The 21,947-nt window shown below is 48.0% G+C and overlaps 1 protein-coding gene across 1 annotated transcript in view; it reads left to right on the forward strand.

Annotated features, from left to right (window-relative positions):
* The window catches only part of LOC135536529 (amyloid beta precursor protein binding family B member 2-like), a 60,956-nt gene that overhangs the window by 24,860 nt on the left and 14,149 nt on the right, over positions 1 to 21,947 (forward strand). Inside the window, 8 exon segments of the mRNA XM_064962835.1 lie at positions 6,257 to 6,265; positions 6,267 to 6,317; positions 7,122 to 7,201; positions 7,547 to 7,598; positions 8,891 to 9,037; positions 9,907 to 10,043; positions 12,871 to 12,997; positions 20,475 to 20,577. Coding sequence (XP_064818907.1) covers positions 6,257 to 6,265; positions 6,267 to 6,317; positions 7,122 to 7,201; positions 7,547 to 7,598; positions 8,891 to 9,037; positions 9,907 to 10,043; positions 12,871 to 12,997; positions 20,475 to 20,577 — 706 coding nt within the window.

Below are 21,947 nucleotides of genomic sequence, written 5' to 3' on the forward strand. Positions count from 1 at the left end.
AACCAGTAGACCTTGTCTTGTGACCAATAACCCCCCCCACTACTAAACCCAGAACCAGTAGACCTTGTCTAGGTGTGACCAATAACCCCCCACTACTAAACCCAGAACCAGTAGACCTTGTCTAGGTGTGACCAATAACCCCCCACTACTAAACCCAGAACCAGTAGACCTTGTCTAGGTGTGACCAATAACCCCCCCACTACTAAACCCAGAACCAGTAGACCTTGTCTAGGTGTGACCAATAACCCCCCACTGTAAACCCAGAACCAGTAACCCCCCCACTACTAAACCCAGAACCAGTAGACCTTGTCTAGGTGTGACCAATAACCCCCACTACTAAACCCAGAACCAGTAGACCTTGTCTAGGTGTGACCAATAACCCCCCACTACTAAACCCAGAACCAGTAGACCTTGTCTAGGTGTGACCAATAACCCCCCACTACTAAACCCAGAACCAGTAGACCTTGTCTAGGTGTGACCAATAACCCCCCCACTACTAAACCCAGAACCAGTAGACCTTGTCTTGTCTAGGTGTGACCAATAACCCCCCACTACTAAACCCAGAACCAGTAGACCTTGTCTAGGTGTGACCAATAACCCCCCCACTACTAAACCCAGAACCAGTAGACCTTGTCTAGGTGTGACCAATAACCCCCACTACTAAACCCAGAACCAGTAGACCTTGTCTAGGTGTGACCAATAACCCCCCACTACTAAACCCAGAACCAGTAGACCTTGTCTAGGTGTGACCAATAACCCCCCCCACTACTAAACCCAGAACCAGTAGACCTTGTCTAGGTGTGACCAATAACCCCCCACTACTAAACCCAGAACCAGTAGACCTTGTCTAGGTGTGACCAATAACCCCCCACTACTACTAAACCTAGAACCAGTAGACCTTGTCTAGGTGTGACCAATAACCCCCCCACTACTAAACCCAGAACCAGTAGACCTTGTCTAGGTGTGACCAATAACCCCCCACTACTAAACCCAGAACCAGTAGACCTTGTCTAGGTGTGACCAATAACCCCCCACTACTAAACCCAGAACCAGTAGACCTTGTCTAGGTGTGACCAATAACCCCCCCACTACTAAACCCAGAACCAGTAGACCTTGTCTAGGTGTGACCAATAACCCCCACTACTAAACCCAGAACCAGTAGACCTTGTCTAGGTGTGACCAATAACCCCCCACTACTAAACCCAGAACCAGTAGACCTTGTCTAGGTGTGACCAATAACCCCCACTACTAAACCCAGAACCAGTAGACCTTGTCTAGGTGTGACCAATAACCCCCCACTACTAAACCCAGAACCAGTAGACCTTGTCTAGGTGTGACCAATAACCCCCCACTACTAAACCCAGAACCAGTAGACCTTGTCTAGGTGTGACCAATAACCCCCCCACTACTAAACCCAGAACCAGTAGACCTTGTCTAGGTGTGACCAATAACCCCCCACTACTAAACCCAGAACCAGTAGACCTTGTCTAGGTGTGACCAATAACCCCCCCACTACTAAACCCAGAACCAGTAGACCTTGTCTAGGTGTGACCAATAACCCCCACTACTAAACCCAGAACCAGTAGACCTTGTCTAGGTGTGACCAATAACCCCCCCACTACTAAACCCAGAACCAGTAGACCTTGTCTAGATGTGACCAATAACCCCCCACTACTAAACCCAGAACCAGTAGACCTTGTCTAGGTGTGACCAATAACCCCCACTACTAAACCCAGAACCAGTAGACCTTGTCTAGGTGTGACCAATAACCCCCCCACTACTAAACCCAGAACCAGTAGACCTTGTCTAGGTGTGACCAATAACCCCCCACTACTAAACCCAGAACCAGTAGACCTTGTCTAGGTGTGACCAATAACCCCCCCAATAAACCACTACTAAACCCAGAACCAGTAGACCTTGTCTAGGTGTGACCAATAACCCAGACCAATAACCCCCCACTACTAAACCCAGAACCAGTAGACCTTGTCTAGTTGTGACCAATAACCCCCCACTACTAAACCCAGAACCAGTAGACCTTGTCTAGGTGTGACCAATAACCCCCCCACTACTAAACCCAGAACCAGTAGACCTTGTCTAGATGTGACCAATAACCCCCCCCCACTACTAAACCCAGAACCAGTAGACCTTGTCTAGGTGTGACCAATAACCCCCCACTACTAAACCCAGAACCAGTAGACCTTGTCTAGGTGTGACCAATAACCCCCCCCCAGTAGACCTTGTCTACTACTAAACCCAGAACCAGTAGACCTTGTCTAGATGTGACCAATAACCCCCCACTACTAAACCCAGAACCAGTAGACCTTGTCTAGGTGTGACCAATAACCCCCCACTACTAAACCCAGAACCAGTAGACCTTGTCTAGGTGTGACCAATAACCCCCCCTAAACCCAGAACCAGTAGACCTTGTCTACTACTACTAAACCCAGAACCAGTAGACCTTGTCTAGGTGTGACCAATAACCCCCCCCCCACTACTAAACCCAGAACCAGTAGACCTTGTCTAGGTGTGAACCCCCCCACTACTAAACCCAGAACCAGTAACCAGTAGACCTACTGTCTAGGTGTGACCAATAACCCCCCCACTACTAAACCCAGAACCAGTAGACCTTGTCTAGGTGTGACCAATAACCCCCCACTACTAAACCCAGAACCAGTAGACCTTGTCTAGGTGTGACCAATAACCCCCCACTACTAAACCCAGAACCAGTAGACCTTGTCTAGGTGTGACCAATAACCCCCCACTACTAAACCCAGAACCAGTAGACCTTGTCTAGGTGTGACCAATAACCCCCCCCCCCCACTACTAAACCCAGAACCAGTAGACCTTGTCTAGGTGTGACCAATAACCCCCACTACTAAACCCAGAACCAGTAGACCTTGTCTAGGTGTGACCAATAACCCCCCACTACTAAACCCAGAACCAGTAGACCTTGTCTAGGTGTGACCAATAACCCCCCCACTACTAAACCCAGAACCAGTAGACCTTGTCTAGGTGTGACCAATAACCCCCCACTACTAAACCCAGAACCAGTAGACCTTGTCTAGGTGTGACCAATAACCCCCACTACTAAACCCAGAACCAGTAGACCTTGAACCTAGATGTGACCAATAACCCCCCACTACTAAACCCAGTGTGACCAATAACCCCCCACTACTAAACCCAGAACCAGTAGACCTTGTCTAGGTGTGACCAATAACCCCCCCACTACTAAACCCAGAACCAGTAGACCTTGTCTAGGTGTGACCAATAACCCCCCCCCCACTACTAAACCCAGAACCAGTAGACCTTGTCTAGGTGTGACCAATAACCCCCCCACTACTAAACCCAGAACCAGTAACCTTGTCCCAGAACCAGTAGACCTTGTCTAGGTGTGACCAATAACCCCCCCACTACTAAACCCAGAACCAGTAGACCTTGTCTAGGTGTGACCAATAACCCCCCACTACTAAACCCAGAACCAGTAGACCTTGTCTAGGTGTGACCAATAACCCCCCACTACTAAACCCAGAACCAGTAGACCTTGTCTAGGTGTGACCAATAACCCCCCACTACTAAACCCAGAACCAGTAGACCTTGTCTAGGTGTGACCAATAACCCCCCACTACTAAACCCAGAACCAGTAGACCTTGTCTAGGTGTGACCAATAACCCCCCACTACCACTACTAAACCCAGAACCAGTAGACCTTGTCTAGGTGTGACCAATAACCCCCCACTACTAAACCCAGAACCAGTAGACCTTGTCTAGGTGTGACCAATAACCCCCCCACTACTAAACCCAGAACCAGTAGACCTTGTCTAGAACCAGTGACCAAGGTACCCCACCCCCCCACTACTAAACCCAGAACCAGTAGACCTTGTCTAGGTGTGACCAATAACCCCCCACTACTAAACCCAGAACCAGTAGACCTTGTCTAGATGTGACCAATAACCCCCCACTACTAAACCCAGAACCAGTAGACCTTGTCTAGGTGTGACCAATAACCCCCCACTACTAAACCCAGAACCAGTAGACCTTGTCTAGGTGTGACCAATAACCCCCACTACTAAACCCAGAACCAGTAGACCTTGTCTAGGTGTGACCAATAACCCCCCCACTACTAAACCCAGAACCAGTAGACCTTGTCTAGGTGTGACCAATAACCCCCACTACTAAACCCAGAACCAGTAGACCTTGTCTAGGTGTGACCAATAACCCCCCCACTACTAAACCCAGAACCAGTAGACCTTGTCTAGATGTGACCAATAACCCCCACTACTAACCCAGAACCAGTAGACCTTGTCTACCAATAACTAAAACCCAGAACCAGTAGACCTTGTCTAGGTGTGACCAATAACCCCCCCCACTACTAAACCCAGAACCAGTAGACCTTGTCTTGGTGTGACCAATAACCCCCCCCCCCCACTACTAAACCCAGAACCAGTAGACCTTGTCTAGATGTGACCAATAACCCCCCACTACTAAACCCAGAACCAGTAGACCTTGTCTAGGTGTGACCAATAACCCCCACTACTAAACCCAGAACCAGTAGACCTTGTCTAGATGTGACCAATAACCCCCCCCCCACTACTAAACCCAGAACCAGTAGACCTTGTCTAGATGTGACCAATAACCCCCCCCCCCCCCTAGATGTGACCAATAACCACTACTAAACCCAGAACCAGTAGACCTTGTCTAGGTGTGACCAATAACCCCCACTACTAAACCCAGAACCAGTAGACCTTGTCTAGGTGTGACCAATAACCCCCACTACTAAACCCAGAACCAGTAGACCTTGTCTAGGCGTGACCAATAACCCCCCCCACTACTAAACCCAGAACCAGTAGACCTTGTCTAGGTGTGACCAATAACCCCCCCACTACTAAACCCAGAACCAGTAGACCTCGTCTAGGTGTGACCAATAACCCCCCCCCCACTACTAAACCCAGAACCAGTAGACCTTGTCTAGGTGTGACCAATAACCCCCCACTACTAAACCCAGAACCAGTAGACCTTGTCTAGGTGTGACCAATAACCCCCACTACTAAACCCAGAACCAGTAGACCTCGTCTAGGTGTGACCAATAACCCCCCCACTACTAAACCCAGAACCAGTAGACCTTGTCTAGGTGTGACCAATAACCCCCCCCCACTACTAAACCCAGAACCAGTAGACCTCGTCTAGGTGTGACCAATAACCCCCCCACTACTAAACCCAGAACCAGTAGACCTTGTCTAGGTGTGACCAATAACCCCCCACTACTAAACCCAGAACCAGTAGACCTCATCTAGGTGTGACCAATAACCCCCCCACTACTAAACCCAGAACCAGTAGACCTTGTCTAGGTGTGACCAATAACCCCCCACTACTAAACCCAGAACCAGTAGACCTCGTCTAGGTGTGACCAATAACCCCCCCACTACTAAACCCAGAACCAGTAGACCTCGTCTAGGTGTGACCAATAACCCCCACTACTAAACCCAGAACCAGTAGACCTCGTCTAGGTGTGACCAATAACCCCCACTACTAAACCCAGAACCAGTAGACCTTGTCTAGGTGTGACCAATAACCCCCCCACTACTAAACCCAGAACCAGTAGACCTCGGTGTGACCAATAACCCCCCACTACTAAACCCAGAACCAGTAGTGTGACCAATAACCCCCACTACTAAACCCAGAACCAGTAGACCTCGTCTAGGTGTGACCAATAACCCCCACTACTAAACCCAGAACCAGTAGACCTTGTCTAGGTGTGACCAATAACCCCCACTACTAAACCCAGAACCAGTAGACCTTGTCTAGGTGTGACCAATAACCCCCCACTACTAAACCCAGAACCAGTAGACCTCGTCTAGGTGTGACCAATAACCCCCACTACTAAACCCAGAACCAGTAGACCTTGTCTAGGTGTGACCAATAACCCCCCACTACTAAACCCAGAACCAGTAGACCTTGTCTAGGTGTGACCAATAACCCCCACTACTAAACCCAGAACCAGTAGACCTTGTCTAGGTGTGACCAATAACCCCACTACTAAACCCAGAACCAGGTAGACCTAACAGACTTGTCCTGTCTCCCCCACTACTCCCAGAACCAGTAGACCTTGTCCCAATAACCCCCCACTACTAAACACTCTGTTGGTGTCCTGTCTCTTTTCCCATCCCCCCCCCACCACTCTGTTGTGTGTGTGTGTGTGTGTGTGTGTGTGTGTGTGTGTGTGTGTGTGTGTGTGTGTGTGTGTGTGTGTGTGTGTGTAGAAGCAGCTGTGGGGATGTTGGAGCTGTGAGTGGGGGAAAGATTGATAGTAAGGTTTGGAAGGTAAGTATCTCTCCTCTAGACTCTGTCTGGGTTCAGGGTTCTATCTGTCTGGGTTCTATCTGTCTGGGTTCTATCTGTCTGAGTTCTATCTGTCTGGGTTCAGGGTTCTATCTGTCTGGGTTCAGGGTTCTATCTGTCTGGGTTCAGGTTCTATCTGTCTGAGTTCTATCTGTCTGAGTTCAGGGTTCTATCTGTCTGAGTTCAGGGTTATATCTGTCAGGGTTCTATCTGTCAGGGTTCTATCTGTCTGGGTTCAGGGTTCTATCTGTCAGGGTTCTATCTGTCAGGGTTCTATCTGTCAGGGTTCTATCTGTCTGGGTTCAGGGTTCTATCTGTCAGGGTTCTATCTGTCAGGGTTCTATCTGTCTGGGTTCAGGGTTCTATCTGTCAGGGTTCTATCTGTCAGGTTCTATCTGTCAGGTTCTATCTGTCTGGGTTCAGGGTTCTATCTGTCTGGGTTCAGGGTTCTATCTGTCAGGGTTCTATCTGTCAGGGTTCTATCTGTCTGGGTTCAGGGTTCTATCTGTCTGGGTTCAGGGTTCTATCTGTCTGGGTTCAGGGTTCTATCTGTCTGGGTTCAGGGTTCTATCTGTCTGGGTTCTATCTGTCTGGGTTCAGGGTTCTATCTGTCTGGGTTCAGGGTTCTATCTGTCTGGGTTCAGGGTTCTATCTGTCTGGGTTCAGGGTTCTATCTGTCTGGGTTCAGGGTTCTATCTGTCTATCTGTCTGTCTGGCTAATTGGCTGGCTGGCTGTCTCTGTCTGATGATGTAATGAGTGAGCATGATGTCATATCTGTGCACCAGGACCTGCAGGCGGCCACGGTGAACCCTGACCCCAGCTTGAAGGAGTTTGAGGGAGCTACGCTCAGATATGCATCGCTACGGTAACACACACACAGACACACACACACACACACACACAGACAGACAGACAGACAGACAGACAGACAGACAGACAGACAGACAGACCACCCACCCACCCACCTACCCACCTACCCACCTACCCACCTACTCACCTACCTACCTACCTACCTACCTCCCTCCCTCCCTCCCTCCCTCCCTCCCTCCCTCCCTCCCTCCCTCCCTCCCTCCCTCCCTCCCTCCCTCCCTCTATAAAAGGTGATATGGTTGCGTACCCAAAGGCAGGAGGATACTGCGAGCCACACAGTCACAGGTTCTTATTCTTCTGTCTCCCATCCCTCCCCCATTCCCCCCCCATCCCCCCCCAGGATCCCTCTCCCACTGAAAGAGGAGGAGTCTAACAGTGACCCTGAGGCCAAGGTGAGTCCCTGTTGTTGTGATGCTGTGTGTGGAGAGAGAGCGAGAGAGAGGGTTGTCAGTGTGGGATGTCTGAGAGCTGTACAACACTGCCCCTCTGTGGACAGACTGAGAACTTCACTGCTGCTATGATCTATAGGTCTCCTTCTCTTTTTTAACAAATTAACAGTAAACATGACACTCACAGAAGTTTCACTAGAAAACAGACATTTTAAATATAGTACTGTCTATGTACAGTGTTGTAACAATGTGTGGAAGGTTTGGAAATCGCTTCCTTTTAGTTGGTTGTAGAATTTAGAATTTAACGGCTCATTTCTGGATTTTGATAATTAGTGGGTATCGGCCAAATTCTGCTCTGCATTATTTGGTATTTTACGTTATACACGGAGGATATTTTTGCAGAATTCTCTATTTGATTTCTCTCTCTCTCTCTCTCTCTCTCTCTCTCTCTCTCTCTCTCTCTCTTCTCTCTCTTTCTCTCTTCTTCTGTCTGTTTCTCTTTCTCTCTCTCTGTCTCTCTGTCTCTCTCTCTCTCTCTCTCTCTCTCTCTCTCTCTCTCTCTTCTCTTCTCTCTCTGTCTGTTTCTCTCTTTCTTGTCAGTCTGTGTTGAGGTCAAATTAATAGTTGATGAATAGACTGCTGAAAATGAGCTTTCCCTCCCTCTCCCCCCCCCTCCTTCTCCCCCTCTCCCCTCCTCCTTCTCCCCCTCCTTCTCCCCCCTCTCCCTCTCCTTCTCCCCCTCCTTCTCCCCTCCCCCTCCTTCTCCCCCTCTCCCCTCTCCTTCTCCCTCTCCTTCTCCCCCTCCTCTCTCTCTGTGTTCAGTCAAAGGTTATGTAGAGTTCAGTCTGTCTACCTCTTCCATTAGAACCATCCATCCCTCCATCCTTCCATCCCTCATCCTTCCATCCTTCATCCCTCCATCCCGCCATCCTTCCATCCCTCATCCCTCCATCCCGCCATCCTTCCATCCCTCCATCCCTCATCCCTCCATCCCTCATCCCTCATCCTTCCATCCCTCATCCCTCCATCCCGCCATCCTTCCATCCCTCCATCCCTCATCCCTCCATCCCTCATCCCTCCATCCTTCCATCCCTCATCCCTCCATCCCGCTGGGTGCATCCTTCCATCCCTCCATCCCTCATCCCTCCATCCCTCATCCCTCCATCCTTCCACCTTACCATACAATCTAATAATTGTGTGTGTGTATGTGTATGTGTAACCTGCGTCTGTCTGTGTGTGTATGTGTATGTGTAACCTGCGTCTGTCTGTGTGTGTGTGTGTGTGTCTGGGTGTAGTGTTTTGCGGTGCAGTCTCTGGGTTGGGTAGAGATGGCAGAAGAGGACCTGTCGCCAGGGAAGAGTAGCGTTGCCGTTAACAACTGTATCCGACAGCTATCCTACTGCAAGAGCAACATCAGAGACTCGGTCGGCATCTGGGGAGAGGTGAGAGAGAGAGAGAGAGCAGGAGATAAGGATGGAGGGAAGAAAGAGGAGATAAGGATGGAAGGAAGAAAGAGGAGATAAGGATGGAAGGAAGAAAGAGGAGGAGATAAGGATGGAAGGAAGAAAGAGGAGGAGATAAGGATGGAAGGAAGAAAGAAGAGGAGATAAGGATGGAAGGAAGAAAGAGGAGGAGATAAGGATGGAAGGAAGACAGAGGAGGAGATAAGGAAGAAAGAGGAGGAGATAAGGATGGAAGGAAGAAAGAGGAGATAAGGATGGAAGGAAGAAAGAGGAGGAGATAAGGATGGAAGGAAGAAAGAGGAGGAGATAAGGATGGAAGGAAGAAAGAGGAGGAGATAAGGATGGAAGGAAGAAAGAGGAGGAGATAAGGATGGAAGGAACCCTCAACGAAAGAGGAGGAGATAAGGATGGAAGGAAGAAAGAGGAGGAGATAAGGATGGAAGGAAGAAAGAAGAGGAGATAAGGATGGAAGGAAGAAAGAGGAGGAGATAAGGAAGAAAGAGGAGGAGATAAGGATGGAAGGAAGAAAGAGGAGGAGATAAGGATGGAAGGAAGAAAGAGGAGATAAGGATGGAAGGAAGAAAGAGGAGGAGATAAGGATGGAAGGAAGAAAGGAGGAGATAAGAGAGGATAAGAGATGGAGAGATGTGCTATTTCAGAGTGTTGATGTCTTCACAATTATTCTGCAATATAGTAAAAAATATAGAAAAACCCTTGAATGAGGTGTGTCCAAACTTTGACTGGTACTTTAATCTACGGCCATTCAGACCAATACCAAGGATTCGTGTGTGTGTGTCTGGGTGTGTCTGTGTGTGTGTGTGTGTGTGTGTGTGTGTGTGTGTGTGCAGGGTCAGGACATGTATCTGGTTCTGGTGAACAACATGTTGAACCTGGTTGATCCTACGGACCGTTGTCTTGGCAACGTGCTTCATTCTCAGCCAATAGCAAGCATTCGTGTCTGGGGGGTCGGACGTGACAATGTCAGGTGAGTCACCATGACGAACACACACACACACACACACACACACACACACACACACACACACACACACACACACACACACACACACACACACACACACAACGATGAGACAGCCTACAGGGAGGAGGTCAGAGACCTGGCAGTGTGTTACCAGGACAACAACCTCTCAACTCAACGTGAGCGATACAGGAGATGATCGTGGACTAAAGGAAAAGGAGGGACGAACAGGCATTGACGGGGTTGTAGTGGAGCGAGTTGAGAGTTTCAAGTTCCTTGGTGTCCACATCACTAACAAACTATCATGGTCCAAGCACACCATTACAGTTGTGAAGAGGGCACAACAACACCTATTCCCCTCAGGAGTCTGAAAAGATTTGGCATGGGTCCTCAGATCCTCAAAAGGTTTTACAGCTGCACCATCGAGAGCATCACCACCTGCTCTGCATCTGACCGCAAGGCGCAACAGAGGGTAGTGAGTACGGCCCAGTACATCACTGGGGCCAAGCTTCCTGCCATCCAGGACCTCTATACCAGGCGGTGTCAGAGGAAGGCCCTACAGAGGGTACTGTGTACGGCCCAGTACATCACTGGGGCCAAGCTTCCTGTCATCCAGGACCTCTATACCAGGCGGTGTCAGAGGAAGGCCCTACAGAGGGTACTGTGTACGGCCCAGTACATCACTGGGGCCAAGCTTCCTGTCATACAGGACCTCTATACCAGGCGATGTCAGAGGAAGGCCCTACAGAGGGTACTGTGTACGGCCCAGTACATCACTGGGGCCAAGCTTCCTGTCATACAGGACCTCTATACCAGGCGGTGTCAGAGGAAGGCCCTACAGAGGGTACTGTGTACGGCCCAGTACATCACTGGGGCCAAGCTTCCTGTCATACAGGACCTCTATACCAGGCGGTGTCAGAGGAAGGTCCTAAGAAATTGCCAAAGACTCCAGCCACCCTGTTCTCTCTGCTACTGCACGGCAAGCCTCTAGTACCGGAGGGCCAAGTCTAGGTCCAAGAAGCTTCCCATAAGACTCCTGAACTAATGGCTACCCAGACTATTTGCATTGACCCCCTCCACATTGACTCTGTACCGTAATACCCTGTATATAGTCTCCACATTGACTCTGTACCGTAACACCCTGTATATAGTCTCCACATTGACTCTGTACCGTAACACCCTGTATATAGTCTCCACATTGACTCTGTACCGTAACACCCTGTATATAGTCTCCACATTGACTCTGTACCGTAACACCCTGTATATAGTCTCCACATTGACTCTGTACCGTAACACCCTGTATATAGTCTCCACATTGACTCTGTACCGTAACACCCTGTATATAGTCTCCACATTGACTCTGTACCGTAACACCCTGTATATAGTCTCCACATTGACTCTGTACCGTAACACCCTGTATATAGTCTCCACATTGACTCTGTACCGTAACACCCTGTATATAGTCTCCACATTGACTCTGTACCGTAACACCCTGTATATAGTCTCCACATTGACTCTGTACCGTAATACCCTGTATATAGCCTCCACATTGACTCTTTACCAGTACCCCCTGCAAATATAGCCTCCACATTGACACTGTACCGGTACCCCCTGTATATAGCCTCCACATTGACTCTGTACCGTAATACCCTGTATATAGTCTCCACATTGACTCTGTACTGGTACCCCTGTATATAGCCTCCACATTGACTCTGTACCGTAATACCCTGTATATTGCCTCCACATTGACTCTGTACCATAACACCCTGTATATAGCCTCCACATTGACTCTGTACCGTAATAACTATCCTGTATATAACCTCCACATTGACTCTGTACTCGTAATACCCTATATATATAACCTCCACATTGACTCTGTACTCCTCTGTTAACCCTACCCTGTATCCTAGCCTCCTCCTCTGTTATTCCTCTCTCCTCCTCCTCCTCCTCTCCTCTGTTAACCCTCTCCTCTCCTCCTCTCCCTCTCCTCCTCTACTCCTTTCCTCCACCCCTCTCTCTCCTCCTCTGTTAACCCTTAACCCTCCTCTCCTCCTCTGTTAACCCTCTCCTCCTCTGTCCCTCTCCTCCTCTGTTAACCCTCTCCTCCTCTGTTAACCCTCTCCCTGTCCTCCTCCTCTCCTCTGTTAACCCTCTCCTCCCTCCACCTCTCCTTCCTAACTATCTCCCCTCTCCCTCTCCTCCTCTGTTAACCCTTTCCTCCACCCTCTCCTCCTCTGTTAACCCTCCTCTCCTCCTCCTGTCCCTGTCTCCTCTCCTCCTCTCCTCCTCTCCTCCCCTCTCCCTCCTCCCTGTCTCCCTCTCCTCTCCTCCTCTCCCTCTCCTCTCTTTAACTATCTCCCTCCCCTCTCCTCCGTTAACTTCCCTGGACTCAGAGAGAGGTAAACATGTTCTTGTTCTCCCTCCTATATTAACCCTCCTCCTCTCCTCTCCACTGTTAACCCTCTCTTCTCCTCCTCTGTTAACCTTCTCCTCTCCTCTCCCTCTCCTCCTCTGTTAACCCTCTCCTCCTCTGTTAACCCTCTCCTCCTCTGTTAACCCTCTCCTCCTCTGTTAACCCTCTCCTTCTCTGTTAACCCTCCCTCTCCTCCCCAGGGACTCTGTTAACCCTCTCCTCCTCTGTTAACCCTCCATCCTCCTCTGTTAACCCTCTCCTCTCCTCCTCCCCCTCCATCCTCCTCCCTCCCTCCTCTGTTAACCCTCTCCCCTCCTCTGTTAACCCTCTCCCTAGGGTGAGTAACCTCCTCCTCCCTCTCCTCTCCTCTCCTCCTCCCTCCACCTCCTTCTCTGTTAACCCTCTCCTCTCCCTCCCCAGGGACTTTGCGTACGTAGCCTCCAGGGATAAGGACACCAGGATTCTGAAGTGTCATCCACCTCATCTCTCTAGTTGTGACACTCCAGCTAAAGCCATCGCTACCAGCCTCCACCTCATCTGCTCTAGGGTGAGTAACCTCCACCCTACTCCCTGTACCCTATACCCTGTACCCACCTCATCTGCTCTAGGGTGAGTAACCTCCACCCTCGCTACCAGCCTCCACCTCATCTGCTCTAGGGTGAGTAACCTCCACCCTACTCCCTGTACCCTATACCCTGTACCCTAAAGCCATCGCTACCAGCCTCCACCTCATCTGCTCTAGGGTGAGTAACCTCCACCCTACTCCCTGTACCCTATACCCTGTACCCTAAAGCCATCGCTACCAGCCTCCACCTCATCTGCTCTAGGGTGAGTAACCTACACCCTACTCCCTATACCCTGTACCCTAAAGCCATCGCTACCAGCCTCCACCTCATCTGCTCTAGGGTGAGTAACCTCCACCCTACTCCCTGTACCCTATACTCTAAAGCCATCGCTACCAGCCTCCACCTCATCTGCTCTAGGGTGAGTAACCTACACCCTACTCCCTGTACCCTACAACCTATACCCTATAAAGCCCTGCCTCCACCTCATCTGCTCTAGGGTGAGTAACCTACAACCTATACCCTATACCCTGTACCCTATACTATACACCCCGAATCAAATTTATTTAGCCCTTCGTACATCAGCTGATATCTCAAAGTGCTGTACAGAAACCCAGCCTAAAACCCCAAACAGCAAGCAATGCAGGTGTAGAAGCACGGTGGCTAGGAAAAACTCCCTAGAAAGGCCAAAACCTAGGAAGAAACCTAGAGAGGAACCAGGCTATGAGGGGTGGCCAGTCCTCTTCTGGCTGTGCCGGGTGGAGATTATAAACCTAGAGAGGAACCAGGCTCTGAGGGGTGGAGAATATAAACCTAGAGAGGAACCAGGCTATGAGGGGTGGCCAGTCCTCTTCTGGCTGTGCCGGGTGGAGATTATAACAGAACATGGCCAAGATGTTCAAATGTTCATAAATGACCAGCATGGTCGAATAATAACAAGGCAGAACAGTTGAAACTGGAGCAGCAGCACGGCCAGGTGGACTGGGGACAGCAAGGAGTCATCATGTCAGGTAGTCCTGGGGCATGGTCCTAGGGCTCAGGTCCTCCGAGAGAGAGAAAGAGAGAGAGACTGAGAGAATTAGAGAACGCACACTTAGATTCACACAGGACACCGAATAGGACAGGAGAAGTACTCCAGATATAACAAACTGACCCTAGCCCCCCGACACATACACTACTGCAGCATAAATACTGGTAGGCTGAGACAGGAGGGGTCAGGAGACACTGTGGCCCCATCCGAGGACACCCCCGGACAGGGCCAAACAGGAAGGATATAACCCCACCAAAGCACAGCCCCCACACCACTAGAGGGATATCTTCAACCACCAACTTACCATCCTGAGACAAGGCTGAGTATAGCCCACAAAGATCTCTGCCATGGCACAACCCAAGGGGGACCCCAACCCAGACAGGATGACCACATCAGTGAATCAACCCACTCAGGTGACGCACCCCTTCCAAGGACGGCATGAGAGAGCCCCAGTAAGCCAGTGACTCAGCCCCTGTAATAGGGTTAGAGGCAGAGAATCCCAGTGGAAAGAGGGGAACTGGCCAGGCAGAGACAGCAAGGGCGGTTCGTTACTCCAGAGCCTTTCCGTTCACCTTCCCACTCCTGGGCCTGACTACACTCAATCATATGACCCACTGAAGAGATGAGTCTTCAGTAAAGACTTAAAGGTTGAGACCGAGTTTGCGTCTCTGACATGGGTAGGCAGACCGTTCCATAAAAATGGAGCTCTATTGGAGAAAGCCCGGTCTCCAGCTGTTTGCTTAGAAATTCTAGGGACAATTAGGAGGCCTGCGTCTTGTGACCGTAGCGTACGTGTAGGTATGTACGGCAGGACCAAATCAGGTAGGTAGGAGCAAGCCCATGTAATGCTTTGTAGGTTAGCAGTAAAACCTTGAAATCAGCCCTTGCTTTGACAAGAAGCCAGTGTAGAGAGGCTAGCACTGGAGTTATATGATCAAATTTTTTGGTTCTCGTCAGGATTCCAGCAGCCGTATTTAGCACTAACTGAAGTTTATTTAGTGCTTTATCCGGGTAGCCGGAAAGTAGAGCATTGCAGTAGTCTAACCTAGAAGTGACAAAAGCATGGATTAATTTTTCTGCATCATTTTTGGACAGAAAGTTTCTGATTTTTGCAATGTTACGTAGATGGAAAAAAACTGTCCTTGAAATGGTCTTGATATGTTCTTCAAAAGAGAGATCGGGGTCCAGAGTAACGCCGAGGTCCTTCACAGTTTTATTTGAGACGACTGTACAACCATTAAGATTAATTGTCAGATTCAACAGAAGATCTCTTTGTTTCTTGGGACCTAGAACAAGCATCTCTGTTTTGTCCGAGTTTAAAAGTAGAACGTTTGCAGCCATCCACTTCCTTATGTCTGAAACACATGCTTCTAGCGAGGGCAATTTTGGGGCTTCACCATGTTTCATTGAAATGTACAGCTGTGTGTTATCCGCATAGCAGTGAAAGTTAACATTATGTTTTCGAATAACATCCCCAAGAGGTAAAATATATAGTGAAAACAATAGTGGTCCTAAAACGGAACCTTGAGGAACACCGACATTTACAGTTGATTTGTCAGAGGACAGACAAACCATTCAGAGACAAACTGATATCTTTCCGAAAGATAAGATCTAAACCAGGCCAGTAGGGAACCCTACTCCCTGTACCATATACCCTATACTCTACACCCTATACCCTACTCCCTACTCCCTATACCCTACTCCCTGTACCCTATACCCTACACCCTGTACCCTACACACTGTACCCTACACCTTATACCCTTGACCCTATACCCTGTACCCTACACCCTGTACCCTATACCCTACACCCTGTACCCTATACCCTATACCATAAACCATATACCCTATACACAGTACCCTACAGTACCCTGTGCCCTATACCCTACTCCCTGTGACCTATACCCTGTACCCTATACTCTGTATCCTGTACCCTACACCCCATACCCTGTACCCTATACCCTACTCCTTGTACCCTATACTCTACACCATGTACCCTACACCCTATACCATATATAATTTACCCTGTACCCTATACCCTATACCATATATAATTTACCCTGTACCCTATACCATATATAATTTACCCTGTACCCTACACCTATACCATATATAATTTACCCTATACCATATATAATTTACCCTGTACCCTACACCCTATACCATATATAATTTACCCTGTACCCTGTACCCTATACCATATATAATTTACCCTGTACCCTATACCCTATACCATATATAATTGACCCGACACCCTATACCATATATAATTTACCCTACACCCTACACCATATATAATTTACCCTGAACCCTACTCCCTTTACCATACTCACTCTACCCTACACCCTGTACCCTACAACCTATAGCCTACAACCTATAGCCGACACCCTATACCCTACAACCTATAGCCTACACCCTACACCCTATATCCTACACCCTACACCCTATAACCTATATCCTATACCCTACAACCTATATCCTATACCCTAAACCCTTCAACCTATAGCCTACACCCTATACCCTAAACCTATACCCTACACTCTATACCCTACAACCTATAGCCTACACTCTATACCCTACAACCTATAGCCTACACTCTATACCCTACAACCTATAACCTATAACCTACACTCTATACCCTACAACCTATAGCCTACACTCTATACCCTACAACCTATAGCCTACACTTTATACCCTACAACCTATAGCCTACACTCTATACCCTACAACCTATAACCTACACTTTATACCCTACAACCTATAGCCTACACTCTATACCCTACAACCTATAGTCTACACTCTATACCCTACAACCTATAACCTACACTCTATACCCTACAACCTATAGCCTACACTCTATACCCTACAACCTATAGCCTACACTCTATACCCTACAACCTATAACCTACACTTTATACCCTACAACCTATAGCCTACACTCTATACCCTACAACCTATAGCCTACACTCTATACCCTACAACCTATAACCTACACTCTATACCCTACAACCTATAGCCTACACTTTATACCCTACAACCTATAGCCTACACTCTATACCCTACAACCTATAACCTACACTCTATACCCTACAACCTATAACCTACACTCTATACCCTACAACCTATAACCTACACTTTATACCCTACAACCTATAGCCTACACTCTATACCCTACAACCTATAGCCTACACTCTATACCCTACACTCTGTACCCTACAACCTATAGCCTACACTCTATACCCTACAACCTATATCCTATACCCTAAACCCTTAAACCTATAGCCTACACCCTATACCCTACACTCTATACCCTACACTCTGTACCCTACAACCTATATCCTACACTCTATACCCTACAACCTATAACCTATATCATATACCCTAAACCCTTAAACCTATAGCCTACACGTATACCCTAAACCTATACCCTACACTCTATACCCTACAACCTATAGCCTACACCCTATACCCTAAACCTATACCCTACACTCTATACCCTACAACCTATAGCCTACACTCTATACCTTACAACCTATAACCTATATCCTATACCCTAAACCCTATACCCTTTAACCTATAGCCTACAATCTATACCCTAAACCTATAGCCTATACCCTACAACCTATAACCTGTACCCTACACCCTACAACCTATAGCCCATACCCTAAACCCTATACCCTACAACCTATAGCCTACACTCTACCCTACAACCTATAACCTATAACCTATATCCTATACCCTATACCCTAAACCTATAGCCTAAACCTATACCCTAAACCTAAACCCTACACTTTATACCCTACAACCTATAGCCTATACCCTACAACCTATACCCTACACCCTATACCCTACACCCTATACCCTAAACCTATACCCTAAACCTATACCCTGAACCCTAAACCCTTCAACCTATAGCCTACACTCTATACCCTAAACCTATAGCCTATACCCTATACCCTAAACCCTATACCCTACAACCTATAGCCCCTATACCCTACACCCTGTACCTTACACCCTAAACCCTATACCCTACAACCAATAGCGTACACTCTACACTCTACCCTACAACCTATAGCCTATATCCTATACCCTAAACCCTATACCCTTCAACCTATAGCCTACACTCTATACCCTACAACCTATAACCTATCTCATATACCCTAAACCCTACAACCTATAGCCTACACTCTACCCTACAACCTATAACCTATATCCTATACCCTAAAAGCTATACCCCTAAACCTATACCCTATAGCCTATACCCTACAACCTATAGCCTATAGCCTGTACCCTACAACCTATAGCCTATACCCTACACTCTATACCCTACACTCTATACCCTATACCATACACTATAAAACCTATAGCCTACAGCCTATAGCCTGTACCCTACAACCTATAGCCTGTACCCTACACGCTATACCCTACACTCTATACCCTATACCATACACTATAAAACCTATAGCCTACAGCCTATAGCCTGTACCCTGCAACCTATAGCCTATACCCTACACGCTATACCCTATACCATACACTATAAAACCTATAGCCTACAACCTATACCCTGTCTAGTGTCCTGGTCCCTGTCCCTGTCTAGTGTCCTAGTCCCTGTCTAGTGTCCTGGTCCCTGTCTAGTGTCCTAGTCCCTGTCTAGTGTCCTAGTCCCTGTCTAGTGTCCTAGTCCCTGTCTAGTGCCCTAGTCCCTGTCTAGTGTCCTAGTCCCTGTCTAGTGTCCTAGTCCCTGTCTAGTGTCCTAGTCCCTGTCTAGTGTCCCAGTCCCTGTCTAGTGTCCCTGTCTAGTGTCCTAGTCCCTGTCTAGTGTCCCTGTCTAGTGTCCCTGTCCCTGTCTAGTGTCCCAGTCCCTGTCTAGTGTCCCTGTCCCTGTCTAGTGTCCCTGTCCCTGTCTAGTGTCCCTGTCCCTGTCTAGTGTCCTAGTCCCTGTCTAGTGTCCTAGTCCCTGTCTAGTGTCCTAGTCCCTGTCTAGTGTCCCTGTCCTAGTCCCTGTCTAGTGTCCTAGTCCCTGTCTAGGTGTCCCTGTCCCTGTCTAGTGTTCTAGTCCCTGTCTAGTGTCCCTGTCCCTGTCTAGTGTCCTAGTCCCTGTCCCTGTCTAGTGTCCCTGTCCCTGTCTAGTGTCCTAGTCCCTGTCTAGTGTCCCTGTCCCTGTCTAGTGTCCCTGTCCCTGTCTAGTGTCCCTGTCTAGTGTCCTAGTCCCTGTCCCTGTCTAGTGTCCTAGTCCCTGTCTAGTGTCCTAGTCCCTGTCTAGTGTCCTGGTCCCTGTCTAGTGTCCTGGTCCCTGTCTAGTGTCCTAGTCCCTGTCTAGTGTCCTAGTCCCTGTCCCTGTCTAGTGTCCTAGTCCCTGTCCCTGTCTAGTGTCCTAGTCCCTGTCTAGTGTCCCTGTCTAGTGTCCTAGTCCCTGTCTAGTGTCCTAGTCCCTGTCTAGTGTCCTAGTCCCTGTCCCTGTCTAGTGTCCTAGTCCCTGTCTAGTGTCCCTGTCTAGTGTCCTAGTCCCTGTCTAGTGTCCTGGTCACTGTCTAGTGTCCTAGTCCTGTCTAGTGTCCTAGTCCCTGTCTAGTGTCCTGGTCACTGTCTAGTGTCCTAGTCCTTGTCTAGTGTCAGAGAGAGGGGGATGGAGAGAGAGAGAGGGATGGAGAGGGGGATGAGAGAGGGAGAGAGGGATGGAGAGGGGGGATGAGAGAGAAAGAGGGAGAGAGCAATGCAGAGGAGAGTGGCAAAACCTAAGTTTATCCATCATTTATTGGTGTGTTGCAGAGAGGAATATATTTTAGACAGAGAGAGAGAGAGAGGGGGAGAGAGAGAGAGGGAGAGAGAGAGGAGAGAGAGAGAGAGGGAGGGAGAGAGAGAGGGAGAGAGAGAGAGGAGAGAGAGAGAGGGGGGAGAGAGAGGAGAGGGAGAGAGAGAGAGAGAGAGAGGGAGAGAGGAGAGGGAGAGACAGAGAGAGACAGAGAGAGACAGAGAGGGAGAGACAGAGAGAGAGACAGAGGGAGAGAGAGAGACAGAGAGAGAGACAGAGAGAGAGGGAGAGAGAGGGAGAGAGAGAGACAGAGAGAGAGGGAGAGAGAGAGACAGAGAGACAGGGAGAGAGAGAGGGAGAGAGAGAGGGAGAGAGAGAGGGAAGGAGAGAGACAGAGAGATAGATGGAGAGAGAGAGAGAGATAGAGAGAGAGAGATAGAGGGAGAAGATAGAGGCTGACCTGGTTAGCTGTGTGTGCAGAGCAGAGTAGACTTAGAGGGGAGGGAGTGTCACTCCCCAGGTGATTTGGCGAGACAGCTTGACACTCTTTCAAGAGAGAAATTTTCTCTTGGGTTATTCTAACTAATTTACTCCGTCTCTCCTCCTCTCTTCTCCCCTCCTCTCTGCTCCTCTCTTCTCCTCTCCCCTCCTCTCGTCTCCCCTCCTCTCCTCTCATTTGAAGATCATGTCGGAGCGCAAGCATGCTAAAGAGTTATCAGGGGCGTTGTCAGGGGGCGTGTCTCTACACGACAGAATGCAGTCAGGACTAGACCTCCCACTACAAGGTACTCTACTCTACTGTAACCTACTCTACTGTAATCAACTCTGCTCTACTGTAATCTACTCTACTGTAATCTACTCTAATGTAATCAACTCTGCTCTACTGTAATCTACTCTGCTCTACTGTAATCTACTCTACTGTAACCTACTCTACTGTAATCTACTCTACTGTAATCTACTCTAATGTAATCTACTCTGCTCTACTGTAATCTACTCTACTGTAACCTACTCTACTGTAATCTACTCTACTGTAATCTACTCTACTCTACTGTAATCTACTCTACTCTACTGTAATCTACTCTAATGTAATCTACTATACTGTAACCTACTCTACTCTACTGTAATCTACTCTACTGTAATCTACTCTGGTCTACTGTAATCTACTCTACCGTAATCTACACTACTCTACTGTAATCTACTCTACTGTAATCTACTCTATTGTAAACTACTCTACTCTACTGTAATCTACTCTATTGTAAACTACTCTACTCTACTGTAATCTACTCTGCTCTACTCTACTCTGCTCTACTGGAATCTACTCTGCTCAACTGTAATCTACTCTGCTCTACTGTAATCTACTGTACTCTGCTCTACTGTACTCTACTCTGCTCTACTGGAATCTACTCTGCTCTACTCTGCTCTACTGTACTCTGCTCTACTGTACTCTACTCTACTATAATTTACTCTATTGGAATCTACTCAGCTCTACTGTAATCTACTCTACTCTGCTCTACTGGAATCTACTCTTCTCTACTGTAATCTACTTTGCTCTACTATAATCTACTCTACTCTACTCTGCTCTACTGTAATCTACTCTACTCTGCTCTACTGTTATCTACTCTACTCGTCTCTACTGTAATTTACTCTACTCTACTCTGCTCTACTGTACTTTACTGTACTCTGCTCTACTGTACTCTCCTGTACTCTACTCTACTGTAATCTACTCTACTGTACTGTACTCTACTCTGCACTACTCTACTCTGTTCTGCTTTATACTGTATCACATATACTGTATAGTGTATCACATATACTGTATAGTGTATCACATATACTGTATCACATATACTGTATACTGTATCACATATACTGTACCACATATACTGTACCACATATACTGTATACTGTATCACATATACTGTATCACATATACTGTATAGTGTATCACATATACTGTATAGTGTATCACATATACTGTATCACATATACTGTATACTGTATCACATATACTGTATAGTGTATCACATATACTGTATAGTGTATCACATATACTGTATACTGTATCACATATACTGTATCACATATACTGTATACTGTATCACATATACTGTATAGTGTATCACATATACTGTATCACATATACTGTATACTGTATCAC

The sequence above is a fragment of the Oncorhynchus masou genome, unplaced genomic scaffold (assembly GCF_036934945.1).
Source record: "Oncorhynchus masou masou isolate Uvic2021 unplaced genomic scaffold, UVic_Omas_1.1 unplaced_scaffold_628, whole genome shotgun sequence".
Taxonomy (NCBI): domain Eukaryota; kingdom Metazoa; phylum Chordata; class Actinopteri; order Salmoniformes; family Salmonidae; genus Oncorhynchus; species Oncorhynchus masou.